This window comes from Platichthys flesus, chromosome 6 (genome assembly GCF_949316205.1).
Source record: "Platichthys flesus chromosome 6, fPlaFle2.1, whole genome shotgun sequence".
In the NCBI taxonomy this organism is placed as follows: domain Eukaryota; kingdom Metazoa; phylum Chordata; class Actinopteri; order Pleuronectiformes; family Pleuronectidae; genus Platichthys; species Platichthys flesus.
In genome coordinates, this window is record NC_084950.1 from 10641752 (window position 1) to 10659509 (window position 17758).

The 17758-nt window shown below is 42.9% G+C and overlaps 1 protein-coding gene, 1 long non-coding RNA gene and 1 other non-coding gene across 3 annotated transcripts; all 3 read right to left on the reverse strand.

Annotated features, from left to right (window-relative positions):
* Positions 1-1186: 1186 nt before the first annotated feature.
* LOC133954761 (uncharacterized) lies at positions 1187-11324 on the reverse strand. The gene is made up of 4 exons (XR_009920818.1): positions 11187-11324; positions 9552-9803; positions 7383-7667; positions 1187-1626 (listed from the first exon to the last, which is right to left on the reverse strand). It is a non-coding gene; the product is annotated as an uncharacterized LOC133954761 (long non-coding RNA).
* A 2259-nt stretch (positions 11325-13583) lies between these two features.
* On the reverse strand, positions 13584-17399 carry LOC133954762 (Golgi apparatus membrane protein TVP23 homolog A-like). The gene is made up of 6 exons (XM_062389243.1): positions 17190-17399; positions 15253-15397; positions 15062-15151; positions 14787-14924; positions 14572-14700; positions 13584-14480 (listed from the first exon to the last, which is right to left on the reverse strand). The coding sequence occupies exons 1-6, from the start codon at positions 17258-17260 to the stop codon at positions 14454-14456; spliced, it is 600 nt and encodes a 199-aa protein (XP_062245227.1). The 5' UTR covers positions 17261-17399; the 3' UTR covers positions 13584-14453.
* Positions 17400-17626: 227 nt separating this feature from the next.
* Positions 17627-17699, reverse strand: trnar-ucg (transfer RNA arginine (anticodon UCG)). The gene has a single exon. It is a non-coding gene; the product is annotated as a tRNA-Arg (tRNA).
* Between the last annotated feature and the right edge of the window lie 59 nt (positions 17700-17758).

A 17758-nucleotide genomic window follows, 5' to 3' on the forward strand; every position in this document is an offset into this window, starting at 1 on the left:
CTATCTATCTATCTATCCATCCATCCATCCATCTATCTATCTATCTATCTATCTATCTATTTACCTAAAATTCCTGCATTCTTTCACTCCAATGCAATAATGACCTGCCCGCTCTACAAGATGACAATTTTGTTTTTACCATTTAATCTTTTAATTATTAAAAATGTTACCACTTTAGAAATGTGTTAAACCTCTACAATAAAATGAGTTAACAATTTACACGGTGAAGACAGGGCTTCCATCTGTCACAGTATACTTGCAGCCCAGCCTCTCTATAGGGTGAACTGCCACACTATTGTAGTGTGTGTGTTTTTCTCATGTTCTTCATGTAAAGAGACAGGAGAGAATAATCCCCTGCTGATCCTCAGCGTGTCCATCTGGTGTTTGACTCCGGACACAGATCAGTCGGACACTGATTGATGTCCGACTGACACCACGACAGACTGTAATCCCAAAACCTGATTAATCATCAAAAACTGGGCCCTGATGCAGGGTAATAGATTTAGAATTAAAGGAAATAGAGTATACACATTTTTTATCCAGACAAAAAAAAACAACTTCTTATTTCATTATAGTCTAGGCCTTTGCTTCTTTTTTTTGCAGAGTGCAGCAGAAAATTTGCACAATGTGATTGTAAAATTACATTTACATTACATTTGCCTGATAAATAAAATATGAAGGCAATGAACAAAACCTTATTATATATTTTAATAGCGGTCAGGGTCATTCTGTCCATAGAATTTAGAGGCTGATGAACTTTTTCTTTCCCACACTGATTCAACACACGTCCCTCTGTCTGCTCCTCCTAATTAAAACTTAATGCGAGGTCATTCAAACACTTTCTCACATCATCCTTACACACACACACACACATGCACACACACACACACACACACACACACACACACACACACACACACACACACTAACACATGGATCTAAAAGAAGAAAAGGAGAAAAGGCCCTGCTGACTGTCACTTTGAAACATTTTGGAACTCATCATCTCCATTTTCAAATCACTTTTAATTCATTTTTGAAGCTTTATAATAAAACTATAATAAATATATATTTCAAAACCAAGAGAATTACACAGGCATGATTAAGTTTGAATATTTTTTTATTTTGAAGCGTCATCAACATTAGTACATATTAAACAATTTATATAACTAATATTTGACTTGAGAAATACGAGAATAATGAAATTAAAATAAAACTATAATGAAAATGTGAATTAGCTATGAAAGTACTTATAAAACAATGAATTATGTGAAAACAGTTAATGCTTTTTTATTTGCAGTTATAATTGTGTTATAATTAAATACAATTATTCATTAGTACAGCATTTTAAAATAAACTCTGTATTTCTAAGGATAGCAGTCATCTTGAGCTACAATTCAGATTAACACAGCAAATCTGTTGTTTCTACACATGGCTCCTCTTCTTCCTCTTCCTCTTCTTCTTCTGCTTCCTCTTCTTGCAGCGTTTAGTTGACAGTTAATCTCTTGGAGTTCCTGCTCCGGTGAGAGGCTCGACAGAATCTGATGACGACATTTTCTTGCGTTTGCTCCACAGACTCCTGGGGCCAGAGCAGTTCCCTGCAGAGAGCAGAGCCTCACAGGTCCCGGCCTGAGGAGAGACGATGGAGGGAATCATTAGCATGAGAATCGAACTTCCATAAACTCCTCCACTGAGCATGGAATGTAAAAATATTTCACATTTTTCTGGCCGAAGAAAGAAATGAAAAGAAAGAAAGAGAGAAAGTTTTTCTATAGAATTAGATAGTGAACGTACATTTGTTTTGTCGAGGACTTAGTAATAATTAAAAGCTCTGTTTATAGAGGCTGCAAAGTGCTGAGCAGTCAATAAAAACAGCAAACAGTTGCCGTAAAAGAGATTAAAACCAAAACCAGAGGACCACAGGGTAAAAGAACATAAAAAGAGTAAATGAACTCCCTTTGTAAAACTAGCGTCATATAAAAGTGAGTCTATGGAGATACGTTTTAAGAACCAAGATATAAAATGCGATGCTAGTTCTGCAGCACAAAGCTCTTTGGTTATACCTTGTATTGATGAGTGTTTTGACAGCAGTGAATTTGCAGTTGTGCATGATTTTTGGGAAGTTTTGTGCACCAGAAATCGCAGCCACTGTTTAAGAAAAACAAACTTCCTTTTCATGCCCTGTAAAACTCGGCCCCTGTGCGCTGCGTGTTGTTCTTCTCTCCCATTTTCAGGCTGTATGCATGGAGGGGTCTTGAGGCTTTTATCCCCATGGGGAACCGGCCCAAACTCTTTCTCTGTCAATTTTCACCCACTCCCCAATTCAGACGAGCCTTTTCTCCCACCAACCCCACAATGAAGGATTTGTCCTCGTTCTCTTTGTCCACCTCTGATATCTTTTTTTTGACTGCTCCCTCTCTGCAGACGGCATGCAGCGTATGCAAATACACGCTCTTTTATTCGCAGGAACCCTCCCCTGAATGAATGCAACCTTAAATGAGGCCACACTTTTCACACATTTACAGAGGGGCATGGAAACATGCACATATTACAATCAGTGGATTTGCATGCCCGCTCTGACACGCAGTCACTCAAACATCTGACCATTTTAAAAATGAGCAGACACAGGACTGTGTGGCTGATATGGTTATTTTGTCTGTGTCTTTACAGATCAGTCATCCAAACAACTTGACAACACAAAATAAAAATCACATAAAGCTAAATTCAAGATCTTTTAAATATTCCAGTATTATCCACAATTAATCCAATAAACAGCTAGTTTTTTTTGCTGCTCCTGGGAAGTTACGACTTTGTTTGTTTTTGCCATTTAATTGAGATGAAAGACAATGTTTATTTTATATTTTAGTGCTCCCTGTAAAACGATTTTTTTCAGGCTTAACTGTTGAGTTAAATGTCCTTTGGTTCTGCTGACTTCTGTTTGAAAAGACTTGAGACTTGATTTGTAGAAGTTGAGGAACTGGACAAAGCCTTTTGTTTGCAAAGCTTCCGAAGAAGTTGTGTTCTTTTCTGTTTCACCACACTGAAGCAATGTCTAGTTTCTTATAATGCCACAATACACACACACACACACACACACACAATGGGCATTCACATGTGTAGGATGAGGCTGAGAAATGAGACAGAAGTAGGGAGCGCCCTGATGAGGAGGTGTGGACTGTGTAAATCCAAAGGTTGGATGAGTTACAACGGCGTCTGATGAACATAAAGCGCAGCTAACTTTCCCAAGCTGGCCCGTGCCATCTGTGTGTGTGTGTGTTTGTGTGTGTGTGGCGGGGGGTTGACGTCTGCTGGACAGCCCTGACAGTTCGGCCTTTTCAGTCGTACATTACTGAGCCGGCCGGCCTCTTTCCCATAGCAACCCTAACAGAGGTCAAAGGCTATGTACCACCCCCCCTCCACCCTTCCACCCAACACCACCCCCCCGTCTCTTGTACTCCGGGGTGGCCACAGACGCTCTTTACTCGTTGACCAGTCGCAGACAGAGCGGCTACACCCATGAACTTGAACTTGTCACTTGAACGATGAAGTTGCACATGATGATGACAACGATGAAGATGAGTAGAATATAACTTGGACTTCTTCTTCTTCCCTTATTCACCTTTTCACTTTTCCCACCCTGGTTTCTGAATTCATCTACTGAACCATAGAATGCAACGACAACAACAAAAAAAAAGGTCACACCAAGGATTCCCCACTTAAATCTGCTCACCCCAGAACCTCATCTCCTCCCGACATGATTACAAAGGCCGACTGCATTAAAGGCTCAGTCACCTAATTCTCCTCTACTTTTATTGGAGCGTACAGGACCCCTACTCAGGGACGCCACGGCCAACAGACGTAATCTGAAAAGCCTGGGATGCAGAAACTTCTCTCCATCTTCCTCTAAGATACTTAACATCGGGCTTTGTGCTAGATTAGTCTCGGCCAAAGTTGCATTAAAGAGCCCAGATGAGCCTCGCTTGACCCACATTGGAACTCATCCAAGACTATAGGTGGCCCGTGAGCCGGCCTTTATTTATATATATATATATCACAGCAGAGCCGTTGAAACATTAATAGTGTCCACACATAGTGAGGAGAATCCAATGAGGTAACCCAGGAGCTATATGGTATTAACATTTTATCGCTACTATGGCTACGCTGCTGCACCCACACAGAAAAGGAAGTGAGCGCCGGCTGCTGTCACTTCATCATGTCACATATTGTAATTTCCTTGCTCTGAAAATCCCACACAGCAAAAAAAAGAAAAGGAAAAGCAATACATAGTTAATAATGAATAACAGGAGGAAAGAGAGAAGAAAGAAAGAGAAAGGTAATCATCTCCATTCTCTGGAGGGGAAATACATGTTCTCAGTCAAATTCAAAGTTATGCACTCGAAGGAGGAGATTGAGGATTCAAAGACTGAATGTTTAAGTCACTGTAGAGAGAGAGAGAGAGAGAGAGAGAGAGAGAGAGAGAGAGAGAGAGAGAGAGAGAGAGAGAGAGAGAGAGACGCTCAAATCCTAAATCCTCCTGACCCGGTGACCTCGCCGTCCAACCTCCCTGCTTCCAGACCCAGAACTCTTTGTTTCACATCAGATTAGAACCTGACTCTTAAACTCGTTCAACGTTCAGTTCAGACGCCTCAGATCAACAATCAACATGATTTCACCCTGTCCACTCCCTCGTTCTCCTTTGAGATCACTTCCCTCAACGTTCTGCAAAAAGTCTGAATCACAGATCTCAGGTGGAAATCATCAGATTGGTTAACGTGTGTGTGTGTGTGTGTGTGTGTGCGTGTCACTCGTCTTCACACTCTCCAAACACGAGGGAACACGACTGCTCTCGTGTGAGTCGCCGTGTGGATGAATACGTTTCCCTGACCAATTTGCGTCAGTCGCCGCCTCCTTTTGACCACGCTGCCTGTGTCGACCTGCTGCAGCTCTCACATGCAGCAGCACACCAACCTCCCCCCCGTACTCCTACCAAACACACACACACACACACACACGCGGCATGGCTACGGCATGGCACTGCTCAAGCTAACACACGCTAATGCTAACGCTGGTGGCCCAAACATGGCTCCCCATGCACACCTGCCCCCTCGAGCATCCATCTGCCACCACCCTTTTCTTCCCGAGACAAACATTTTCAGTTTTGCTCTTTTAACAATTTGCCAAACGGCTCCGACCCCGATGTGGAACCAACAGACTGAGGCACGGAGAGAGCTCCGGCTTCATTTCCTTCACCTTCTTTTCTCCCCCTGTCAAATCTGCCCGAAGCGATGCGCCGTGTATCACAGATGAGCAGCACAAATGCAGTTCTGCAGACACTTCGGAGTATTTCGTCTGAACGCAGCTAGGGAATCGTCTTTTGACGTATCTGGTGAAGGCACATGCACGGCACGAAGCTCATTAATAACCATTATCCGCGGGGTTACATCATTCAGCCTGTTAGGCACACCCATCGCCTTAGCTGAGTCATTCGCCGCGATGCACCGTGCTGCCAACTGTCCTGTGAGGTGTTCATGATGTGTGTGTTCTATTCACGATTTTGTTTGCATGAAGGAAACAATGCATGCAGCGAGTAAACTGAGAACACAGCTGATGACGGGGACAGTGTTTCAGGTTTTAAATCTAAATAAAAATCCGACTAGAGCGTAAGATAGATATGTGAAAATACATGAACAGGACGTGGCATCACACCTCGGACACAATCCAACAGCAGGCCGGGGATCCACTCTGTGACACGGTGCATGCAGGCTGGAGCTTCTCTATGCATATCGTGTGAATGCATCTCTAATGCCTCTGCAATCACTCTCATTTAGCAGGGGGGGGGGGGAATCAGCATCTCCATGTCTTTCAGACATGCAGCAGGGGCTGAATAGACTAATGAACAGTCAGGTGGCACTCCAGGGCCTGGACCCCCCCTGCCCCCCCATCACACACACACATATCAAACACACATACACTTGCACACACATTAAAACTCAGCGGCTCGCCCGACCCCGGTGATCCGCGCGACAGTCTAATGTCTCAGGCATCTGCTCATGTCTAGTCTGGAGGGTCTTTCCCACCCTACCCCCAGCTCAGGCCCCGCCGCAGCACCAGCACCCACAATGGTGGGAAAGCGGGTTCTTTCGGGGAGGGCTAAACAGCTATTGAGGGGGTGGGGGTGTGGGGCTGGAGAGGAGAGAGGGTCTGAATGATAATGTGAAAACGCACGGTGCTGTTCATTAACACACAATCACCGCAGCTGCACATGTTGGCCCCGGACACACACACTCACGTGTCTCGCGTTTCTGCTCCAGGTTCCGTGCCAGAGACACCGGGGGTTCAGGACAGCAGCTCTGCGCCAGCGTGAGGGAGCACAGCGACGTGTGTGTGTGTGTGTGTGTGTGTGTGTGTGTGTGTGTGTGTGTGTGAGCGAGGTTACAGCGATAGAGCAGGCAAAGATTTGGAGCCTCAATATTGCCCTTGTCAGAGTTTGGCAGAATGTGACATTTTAGTCAGAGGTTTTTTTTCAGTCTGTGTGTGAAATACGGTTTCTCATCACGTGTGCATGTGGTGGAGCTGCTGGCAGCACCACCACACGGCAGAGGAGTCGTAATCTGTATTAAACGGCCGAGACCGAAATGTCTAAAATGACGAGATCCAACATGAAGTCGGCGTATGTGCAGCTATGTAGCTTTAACAATTTGTAATTTGATTTACTGTGGCACCTCTGAACCACTGACACACACACACACACACACACACACACACACACACACACAATCAAATACAATGAACACTGCAACATTTCACTATGTAACAGTGCTAATATTCGGTTGTGATATAATTACACACGAGGAGGAGCTTAATTGCACCTCAGATCCTAACGGTTCTTGAGATATACTGTACAACATGTCTTCGTGTGAATTTTCCTGTTCCGTGTTAAACGGCGAGCTTGGCCGGGCGGGGACGCGGCGCACACCGCTGCCTGGCGTGCACCGGGGAGTAAAGAAGCACCAAGACAAGAGAGGATGGCAGGTTTCCCTCAACCAGTGCCAGCTCATTAATTTTGTTTGCTACCCAGCCCCCCACCCACCCACCTGCCTCTCACCCCTTACCACCAACCACCGTCACTCACCCACCAACCCCCCTCGTATCACCCCTTAACTGCTAATTAGCAGGAGCAGAAGATAGAGAAAAGGGAGAGGCCATGTGTGACTGGGGAGGAAATGGGAAACTCTTCTTCTTCCCCTAGTCCTTTCTCCTGCTCCCTCCCCCCTTCCAATCACGCACACACACACACATTCACACACACACACACACTCCCCCACCTCCTGCCCACCAACACCATTACCACTAGTACCCAACAGGAAAACCATGATGCAGCTCACCTACTATGCCAGCCCCAGCCATTTTAGGTGTCGCGGCAACATCTCCCAAGATGGCTCCTCTGAGCGCGCCCGTTCTCCGGGGATCCGGCGAGGGTCTTTCTCCGCCTCCTCCTGGCACGGGCAAAGTGTCCCCCCCGTTGGCGGTGCAGATGGCATTAGAGGCTGTGGGGCAAAAAGGGTGGTGAGGGAGGAGGAGGTGGCGCTGTCGGCCTGACCGCGTTTTCCTCCCCGCTTTCCTGGTTTGCTCTGAGCAGGGTTTTTAGGAACAGGCCAACCTCCAGAAAACTAGGACAGGGAAGACAAAAGAGAACATAAAACGTGAAAAGGACATTTCAGACTTTAAGTTGTTATTATAGCTGAACACAGACATATATGGTTGTGTTATTTTCAGCAAGATCACAAAACTTTTAAATCTTGCAGGTCTCCTTCGTGTACATGGGTGTGTGTGTTTTTTGCCACAGTGAAACGCATCAGAGGAATTGCACACGTGCACATGTTGAAACAAGGACACCTCGGACCATCATATAAATAAAGTCTTCAGTGCTTTTACTCCCATTCATTACGGAGGCCTGTGACAGGGAGGGCTCGGGAAGACACTTCGACCTCGGCCTTTTCACATATCCAATATCTCGCAGTGAAACGAAGCAATTAGCCCGGTTTGACAGAGAGCTCCTCCGCAATGGCTAGTTAACAGAGTGAAAGAAAACTCTCATCTCACTCTGGTGCTCTTTAGGCTTTAGTGGCATATTCCGGGCCGAGCCTCTGCGCCGCACAAGCGCTGAAGTGCCAGGTTGAAAGGTTTCGGCTCCCGTCTACAGGATGGCCCCGGCCTTCTCATTGAGGCGACACACAATGTCTCCCAGAGGCGCAGGGACTCGGTGCAGCTTTAAACACAGACGCCAAGTGTTTTTTTTAACCCTGTGTTATGTAGGGTGCTATACCACTCAACTGCGTTATTAGTCGTCCTGGAGACACTAGTGTGCGGACAAAGCGTTAGCTTCCCTTTTCTCTCATCTGTAAACTGAGTCTCTCGAGCGAAATCTAAAATCTGTCCCCATTGTTTTTCAATGGATGGGAAATACTCATCCAGAAGAATTAAGGGGAAATCTATTTAACTATAGGCTGAGAAAAAAGTATTTAGGATTTGGAGGATAATAGACGAGTCAGTGTGAGAGAAAACCTGGTGGACATCACGGTATCACATTTTAAATGTCTCCAGGAGGGACGAGAGGGGACGAGGCCGTTTAAACACAAAACATTTCAACATCTCAAACAGGCGTAAAACAATAAAATCAACGATGGCTGAGTTCCGTTTAGCAGCTTCAGTTTCTGGGCTCTGGTGTGGTGCATGCAGCCTCGCTGTCATGGCGGCCTGGCACACTTAAATAGATCGAAGCTATCGTTAAAAAACAACATGTCTGCTGTGATTAAGGCCTATTGCTGCTGAGCCAACATGGATATTAACCAGATTATCAGACTATTTTTCACAAAATAACATCAAAATTATTCTCAGACGATGTTTCTAAATCTCAGGTCATATCCCTTGGAGTGGATCAAGTTTCGGACCATGCTGTTTTCCTCCACCCACTGGGCGACCTGTTTAACATTCAGCACCATGAGGGTCTGGATGGACAGAACCACCATGACCAGCCTGAAACAGGATCAGTTACTGACTGTGGACCCTCACAGGCCATTCACACAGCATGAAAAGCACCATTAACACCATTACGATTAAAAGAACACAAGACAAATATATGTGAAGCCAAAGTGCAGAACACAGAGATAAATGAGAAAGCTGGCTGAGATGTAAACTCCATCTTTCCTCCATGAAATTCCCGAAAAAACTAAATTAACTTTTATTTATAAGAATTTGGGATTTATTTAAAAAAAAAAACACTATCAAAAACGTCTCCAGGGCAGAATGTGATTAACACACTTAAGAAAAATACGTTTTTATGCAAAGAAAAAGCTCTGCAAACTATTACACTGCCATCTACAAAAAGTTTATGCTTATTATAGAAGAAAAACAAATATTACCATGCCATGTCAAATGTTTCCACACCAGATTTGTCAATACATAATGCTTAAAGCATTTAAAGATTTTTCCCGTGCTCATTTCCTTTACAAATTTTCAAAAAAACAAACAAGGGGAAATAAAAAAAATTGTACCTTTTTGTTTTGAAAGCGAAAATCCACTTCGTTGGGTTTAAAGCCCGAAGGGTCCTCTCTCGCCTTCTCTCGCTCTCGCCTTCTCTCTCTCTCTCTCTCCCTCTCTCCCTCTCACAACGTTATACAGAAGTCATTTCTACTTTCGGTTATCTAGCTTTATGACAGGTATTTAACACTCATACAGCTAGATAACCAAAGACAAAAACAGACCTCCCGTCACTCTGTGCACCGACGTGATGCTGCAGGCGTCATCTGGAGGGAGGTGAGCACACATGAGCAGGCCTATAATAAAACATTCCATCTAACACATCATCACGTTGAAAGACAAAACTAAACAACTGAACATATTCATTACATTTATTAAGAGGCAGGATATAAACACACATGCTGCTGGTTCAGCTTCAAATTAACGTTCAAGTCGCTGGGTTAAGGCCTGATAGCTGTCGACCTAAATATATTTTTTACATTTTCTGAAAAATTTGTTCCTCAAAAAGCCTCCTTCATAATATTATTATTATCATAGAATAAAAAAACGCTATTTTGCATTTATTGTTTAACATGTATGTGTTTGTGTGTGGGGCCTGTAGCTTCTGCATTAGCATCTGACATCCAAGTGCATTTTATTAAAGACAAAATTTAACACAATAAAACGTAAGTTACAAAGGGAAAAAAAAAGTGCCAAACTCCAAATTTGCAATATAACCGAGGCACATTGAACGTGTTAAAGCTGCACTGACAACCCCCCCCCCCCCCCCCCCCCCCCCCCCGCCCACTCCACCAACACACAGCTCACTTGCTCTGCAGCGTTCTCCTGTAACATGTTTACACCCTGCATGTGACATTCAGAGAAATATTAAATAACTAACACCGACCTCCAATGTGATTTTATACAATTAAAGACATGTTACACTACAGGAAAGAATGACTGGTGGTATTTAATCACGTTAAAATGTCTATAAATTCTTTTAAATTCATAAGAATGCACATTCAAGCTGTTATAAGAGGCTAAATTTAGATACCAGCCTGTTTTGTAATTAAAGGCCTGAATGAAATGACCATGACCCTGAGACCACGCTGAGCACAGACACGTCTGGTTGATGCAGCAGGTTTTACTGATGCTCCTCTTTTATTCTTTCTTCCTTCCTTTTTTTTTTAATCTTCAGAATCTAAATTAAGCAGCAGCAGCTTTTTTAAAAAAATTTTAAGATGCTTTCATTTCTCATTGGCTCTTTAAAGCTCCTGGGGGGGGCAACGAATCCCCACTTTTAATGAGAGTTTTGATTGGCCTACTTCTTCTTCTTCTTCCTCTTCTTCTTCTAAAACTGGACTATTATTCCACATCACGGGGATCATCAGCACCAATATTACAAGAGCCAGTCTGCTCCTGTAGTCAGACTGTTACAGGCCGAGGAGCTGGTGGACAATAATAATATTGTGCTACTTTATGGAATAAGGTTTTTTTGTGTCTCTTCAGAGGCCTTATCCCCTTTAGATTGGAATTAAATGCAAGAAATAAATATGGTTAAATAAAGAAAAAATGTGGACATGCAATGCTAAAAATAAAATGTGCACGAGACACGTGAAAATGCAACGTTGTCCGTGCGCGTCCTTCCCGTGGCCGTGCGCGTTTCTCACCTGTTCCCAAGATAAAATGGTCCTGAACTTCAGCTGCTGCTGAACCTCGGCAGACGCTGGGTGTTGGACTCTGTGGAACAGTGGAGGTGTTCTTCTTCCTCCTCGCGCCTGCTGCTCCTCTTCCTCGCTCCTGCTCCATCCTCGCTCCTGCAGCCTCTGCCTCTCCTCCAGCTCGCGCGCCTCCTCCACTGTCACACAGCCCGCTCCCGCACTGACGTCATACCACGACCGGGGGGCTGCGGACTGACCAATCACAGCGTCCGCCCGGCACCAGAGGTTGTCCCCGCTCAGCGAGACCTCTCACTCTTACTTATTTTCTCAGACTTTTTTTTTCTTCTTCTTTTAATTATTGATTTCTTCACTACTGCTAAACCAGGCCTTGACATTTACTACTGCTGCTCGGCCCGGATCTAAAAGCGGGCACCCGATTGGTCCACTTTAACTTGAATCTACTAATCATGTTCATTTCATACGCCCCGTCATAACCTACTGATTTATGAATGACTGGTTGGACATAGTGCTGGGTTTTAAATAAATGTACCCCCTGCTTAAAATGTAAAATGCCGTTTAAATGATCTGATATTGATCCGTAAAAAAGGACGGATTGATCTTTTAATATTGTGACGTGTTCTTTAAAACTTGGAAAAAGGCTCATCACTGAGTCCACCGTGTGAAGGTGCCCACCCCAAATTTCGAATCGCCCCCCCAATCTGAGCAGTCTAGATCCGGGCCTGACAGCTGCTGCTGATACTAATAATTACTTTTATGTTCAGAAATAACTTTAACATAAGAACTTAACTCCAAAGCAAATTGCTCTCCCGTGTGTGTGTGTGTGTCTCCTCAGTCTCTGGTTTGTGTTCATTCACAAAACCATTTTTGGTAAAAATAGTACTTATCTCTTCTTTTAATCAGGAATTATGGAAGTCATTTTTTTTTTCAATTCAAAAACCTTGTAACTTTGAATATGTTTAAAACTCAGAGTGTTTATCTGTTTAGTAGATTTATTTTTTTTTGAAACCTGTGCTGCTGTTCTTGGCCTGGTCTAAGTGATATTTAATCTCAGTGGGACAAACCTGGTTAAATAAAGGCTAATACATAAATAAACAATAATGACAAAGGCTTTTTTTTTCAATCACCAACTAAACAATATAATCTGAACAGTTCATATTTATGAAATTTATTAGCAGTCATCCATGTTGGCTTAAAAGTTGAGACTTACGATTTGTCATTGACCTTGAACACTTGGAAAAACAATATAATCCCAGTGATGATCATCATTTTTTGTATTACTTGTTGTTTGTTGGCTTATTTAGTAGCAGGATTAGACAAAAACTAATTTCCAATAATTTCTGTAAATTCTGTTGTGGATGTCGATCAAGGAAAAGCTCCAGGATTTCCTTTTTTTAATTTTAACTATGGTATATGAAAAAAAAATATTTTTGCGATTAGACCTCTTTCTTTTTTCTTGTATATTTTGAATATGAGAACAATACAATAATCTGTACGTAGCTATGATCCATGCAATCTGTATACACAAATGAAGCCTATACTGGCATGCTTTTCTCATTTTATCTTAATATAAACTGTATAAACTATAAACTGTGTATCTATCATTTCAATTGTGATTGTGAAGTACTATTTCTAGAGTAAAACCTTAATATAAAAAGGTTGCATCTGAACTTCTAAGGTCTTCCAATCCATTTTGATAGATGTTCACTTGTCCCATTCTCTACAAGAATCCAGCTCAACCTTATACAACTCTGCTGCAATTCCACGTAACTCCTTGTGTTGCTCCACTGCTGTGTCATCCCCATGGTTGAGGCTCATCCAATTTCACCATTTAGCACAGAAATCACAAATGTGTAAAAGGCAGCACTGCCACAAATTGGCAGCCTGACTGAGTTAAATTACATTCATAAGTGATTATATCATTGCAGGTTACAATCTCCCCCCACACATCCTGCCAGTAGGCTGCTGTAAATTTAGATAAGCATAAGAATGTCTTCCCGCCCTTCTCTGTTACGCAGGGTTTTCCACAAACTAGGTGAAGGAGTGAACCATCTGAACACATAAAGGATCTTTGAGGTCTGAGACGTTTATGGCAAGTGCTGGCCACGAGCTCAGGAGCCACAGCCAAGAGTCATCAGAGCAGTTTCCTCCAAATCTGTAATAAATAAAAACGGTTTCTTTTTACTGGGACCAACCAAAACACACAAGGGTCATTCCCAACACGTCAAGTCTCTGAGCCACGTTTACAGCAAACAATGGCTGAATGGAGGCGATCATGAACGTGGGTTACAGGCTTCTCGTTGTCTCTGGAAATTCAATTTTAGTGAAGCGAACAGAACTGAGAGTGTTTAGTGGTTTAATCACAGAATCACAGATTTCAGTTGGAATACAGAGAGCTCAAAGTTTCACAGCATCCAGCTTCAAGACCAGAATCCTAATGAACATTTATTCTTGAAATGATTTTTTTTTAGTTTTCAAGGCAAACATGATTCCCTTTTTTCTTTTTTTGCCCCCTGTTGTTCGTGATCTGTTGCTGATTTATCCTCCACGTGGTCCACCGCAGCCCCGAGACTCAGCCTGCCACATGTCGGTCTCCTGCAGATCACACACTGCACATTGTCACCAAGCCTTTTAATGGTCGTTTGTTTGTTCACATGTGTTGCATCCTGAGACGTGATCGGCATTTTCCGTCGACTCTTTCAAAGGTGCGCCGGAACAATTTCAATGAAGCGGCCGGAGGACAGGGAGAGCCATTTTCATCACGGCGCACATAGAGGCTGCCTTGTCTCCCTCCAACGAAGTCAAATGTCTTAATGGGTGATAATGCTAGCTTAGCTTATATCAGATTTAGCTCCTTGGTTTATTTTTTGGCACGGGTCATGGAGCCCTTTCAACAAAGAGATGTGCCACAAAGACGTTTAACCGAAACCAAGAGAAAGAGCAAGAAAATCACACTCTGGAAATCATGCTTATATATGAGCTGTTTAAAAACTGCTTCTGCAAATTTGAGATGTAGTAAAACCTCAACAATAATTAACTGGTAAAATGCACTCATCTTGACTTTTATTGGCATAATAGTCCATTGGCACAAGTGTGTAGTCAGCAGCATGAAACAAAGGCACAAAGCCATTCAAGTAGATGAAGTTTGTGTAAACTCTGGAGATGAGGCAGCTCAATGATTAGCACACACACACACACACACACACTCTCTCACTCACTCACACACAGACACACACGCACTAGTGGAGAAGGTCATCTTCATAGTATCCCGAAGATGAGGTCCGGCTGCAAGAGGACAAAATCATTTGAGAGCTCGTGACAGTGACATGTTAACAGGAAAACTCAAACGCGTCAAAGGCTTCAGTCCGTCACTCACGCGCTGCAGGAGGTGCCGTCCCGTGAAAGAGCGGGAGTCTGGAGGCCGGCCATCTTGCCCCACCGCCTTGCAGCGTAGAAAACCATAGAGGTTGGCCGCTTGGAGGGAGATGCTGGCTACGATCAGATACTGGGGGAGAAGGACGGAAGGACAGGATGTGTTAGACAGACATGTTTTAATGATGTTAGATGTTATGCAAGTGACGTTTGTCTCACCAGCCACTTAATCTTCAGGGAGAACAGGCAGGTGAAGAAGAACACCGTCCAGATGAGAGGACAGATGATTAAACCAAGCCAAAATATCCTCTCTTCTACCTCCGTCCCAGTGTTGTTGCCCTGGGAGGTCTGGACAAACTCCACACACACACACACACACAAACACACAGAGACACACACAGACACACACAACCATGCAACAGCCCATGTTAAACACCCCCCCCAAAAGGGCTCCTCCAAGTTCCAAATGGCACAGGACAATGACAGGGTCTCACTTTCTTGGCCTCAAACACCCAGAGGCTCCTTCCGTCCTCGTCGATCTGATTCCACCAGCGCAGCCCCACCAGCAACCTGCCAGTCACATTCTGACACAACACAGGGCAAACAAAGACCGTGCATAACAGGGCGAGACGGGGGGGGGGAAGATGGATTCATGGTTGATCTACAGACAGTTGGTCGCTTATACCTTGACGGACCAGAAGTCAAAAGAAAGCAGAGTTACGATCAGGACGAAACACGAGGCAAAGTTCTTGCTGATCCAGTCACAGAGCAGATAGGCCACGATGGCAAGCACTCGGAAGAACAGGTGGAAGAAGGAGGCCACCGGGTGTCTGCAGTCAGACACATGTCAGAGAAGAAGGGAAGATGAATGGAGCAGCAGACGTGAACCATCTTTGTTGTACAGCAAACAACACCAAACAAGACCAGAGCAATTCAAAAGATAATATGTGCAAATATATAATCACATTTTATATGCAAGTCAATTACTTCAGCTCGAGTCTGTCTATTGATTCCTCGTTATCTTACTTTATTTAATCTTTTGCACTTAACTTATGTGCTTTTTAATGTTGTTTTATTGTGCCATATAGAAAATTACAGAACTTATATAACAAAGAAGTAAGCCATACTAATGAGTATGATATATACAGGTCTCAACTGATTTGAGCAATTTTGAAAAAACAAAATTCAAAAGCTATTGACTGCCATTTGTCAGCGGTGGAGACAGACACTTTATTAAGTAAAGTACCACATTCACTTTTCCACTTGAGTTAAAGTAAGTTATTTTATATGTTTCAAGTAAAATGTCATATGTCAAGATAATTAAATAATAAGGTAAGTATCATAATCACAGATAGATAGATAGATTACTTTATTCATCCCCGAAGGGAAATTAAGTAATCATAATCATAAAAATAAATGGAAAGGCTGTAAACCCTTTAATTCAAAAGTAGCCAAAGTGATTCATCATCCGTTAAGTTTCTCTCCTAAAGTCCGAACAAATTGCTTGAAGTCACGGCCAAGTCCACTTGTAGTAGTTGGGTAAGTTTACATTTCTAAATCACAGAGATTTTCAATTCCACAGACGTTGTTGTGTTGTTGTGTTTTGCTCTGTTCTTTCTTCTCTTTGGGCATCCTCTGGCCTAAACTGTGTTGTTGTATTCAAGATGCTCTTTCCTCGCTTGAGTTTGGAAACAGAATTAGTCTTTGGAAAGTACCGTACTTGCTAAGGTACTTGTCAAGTGTAGCCTATTGTGTATTCTGTGTAAAAGAATAGCAATACAGATATATAGGTCATATAGATAAATAGATAGATAGAAAGACTGACAGATAGATAGATAGATAGATAGATAGATAGATAGATAGATAGATAGATAGATAGATAGATAGATAGATAGATAGATAGATAGATAGATAGATAGATAGATAGATAGAGATGTTGACAAAACAGATATAAAGTGATTGAAAGACACAAGTAACTGAGACAGTGTATTGAAGCCAATTGTAAATACAAACTTAGAGAACATAACTGAAGCTACACAAGCTTTTTTTTATTTTTCTACATAATGGTGCAGATGATGCAACTGGGAACACTTCTATTGTCATATTAACTAACCACTGGTCCACTGGTCTCTTCTGAATCCTGAATTCTGACTTTCACTAGTTCTCCCGGACGTTAACATTTTTGGCGAAATTAATCTGAACCTGATTTGCACTTTTTAATTGCGTTGAATTCCATTTTTTTCCCGATATATTGAATGAATGTGTTTTTAAATGATGATGTGTACTAGTAGATTTTCTGTGTAGGTGTTTCTTTGATAGAGAGTTTGTTTTTGTATTCGGTGTGTTTCATTGTGTACCTCTATAAGGACTGAAAAATAAGCTAAATCTGGCATAAATCCTCTCTTCTCATTTTGAGTGTAATGTTTTTGTGCCTTTTCCTTGTTTAATAATGAATAAATAACCCAACATAAAATCATTGAAATACAGATATTTGCTTATATATGTCAGAGTGTAAAAGTGAAATATACCTAAAGTACTTCACAACAGTAACGAAGTAAATGTACTCTCTCCCATGCTGTATGTAGAGTATATATATATATAGAACCGTCTCCTGCGGTGCACCTCATCATGACTGCGCCTCCTCGCGTCCTCTCCTGCTCGTTCAGCTCCACATCCTCCGTTTCATCCGCCATCGTCTGACAAGGACACAACACACAGCACAGGGAGGAACCTCAGTGTCTCGTGTTCTGTGTAACCCGCGGCTCTGGTGGACCAGGAGACAGATGTGGACCGGGAGACAGATGTGGTCCAGGAGCGCTGACAGATGTGCGATGATGCTCTGAGGTGCAGGAAACTCGGTGTCACAGTGAAATGAGACCGACTCAAACAATCTTCTCTGTTACTTGTTTGTGGCAGCAATAGATGCAAAGTCACTCAGTGGAAATGTGAGTGGATCAGTGGAGTGTTGATTAGACCACGCAGAGGTAATTGAGGAGAGAAAAAAAAAGACTAATGTGTGATTTGGTGAAAGAAACATCCTTGCGATAAATTTAAAAGAGCGACCACGGCAGGACTCGAACCTGCAATCCCCTGATTCGAAGTCAGATGCCTTATCCATTAGGCCACGCGGCCGATATATTCTTGATGGGTACATTCGGTACTTGAATTTAACCAGTTAATATAATATAGGA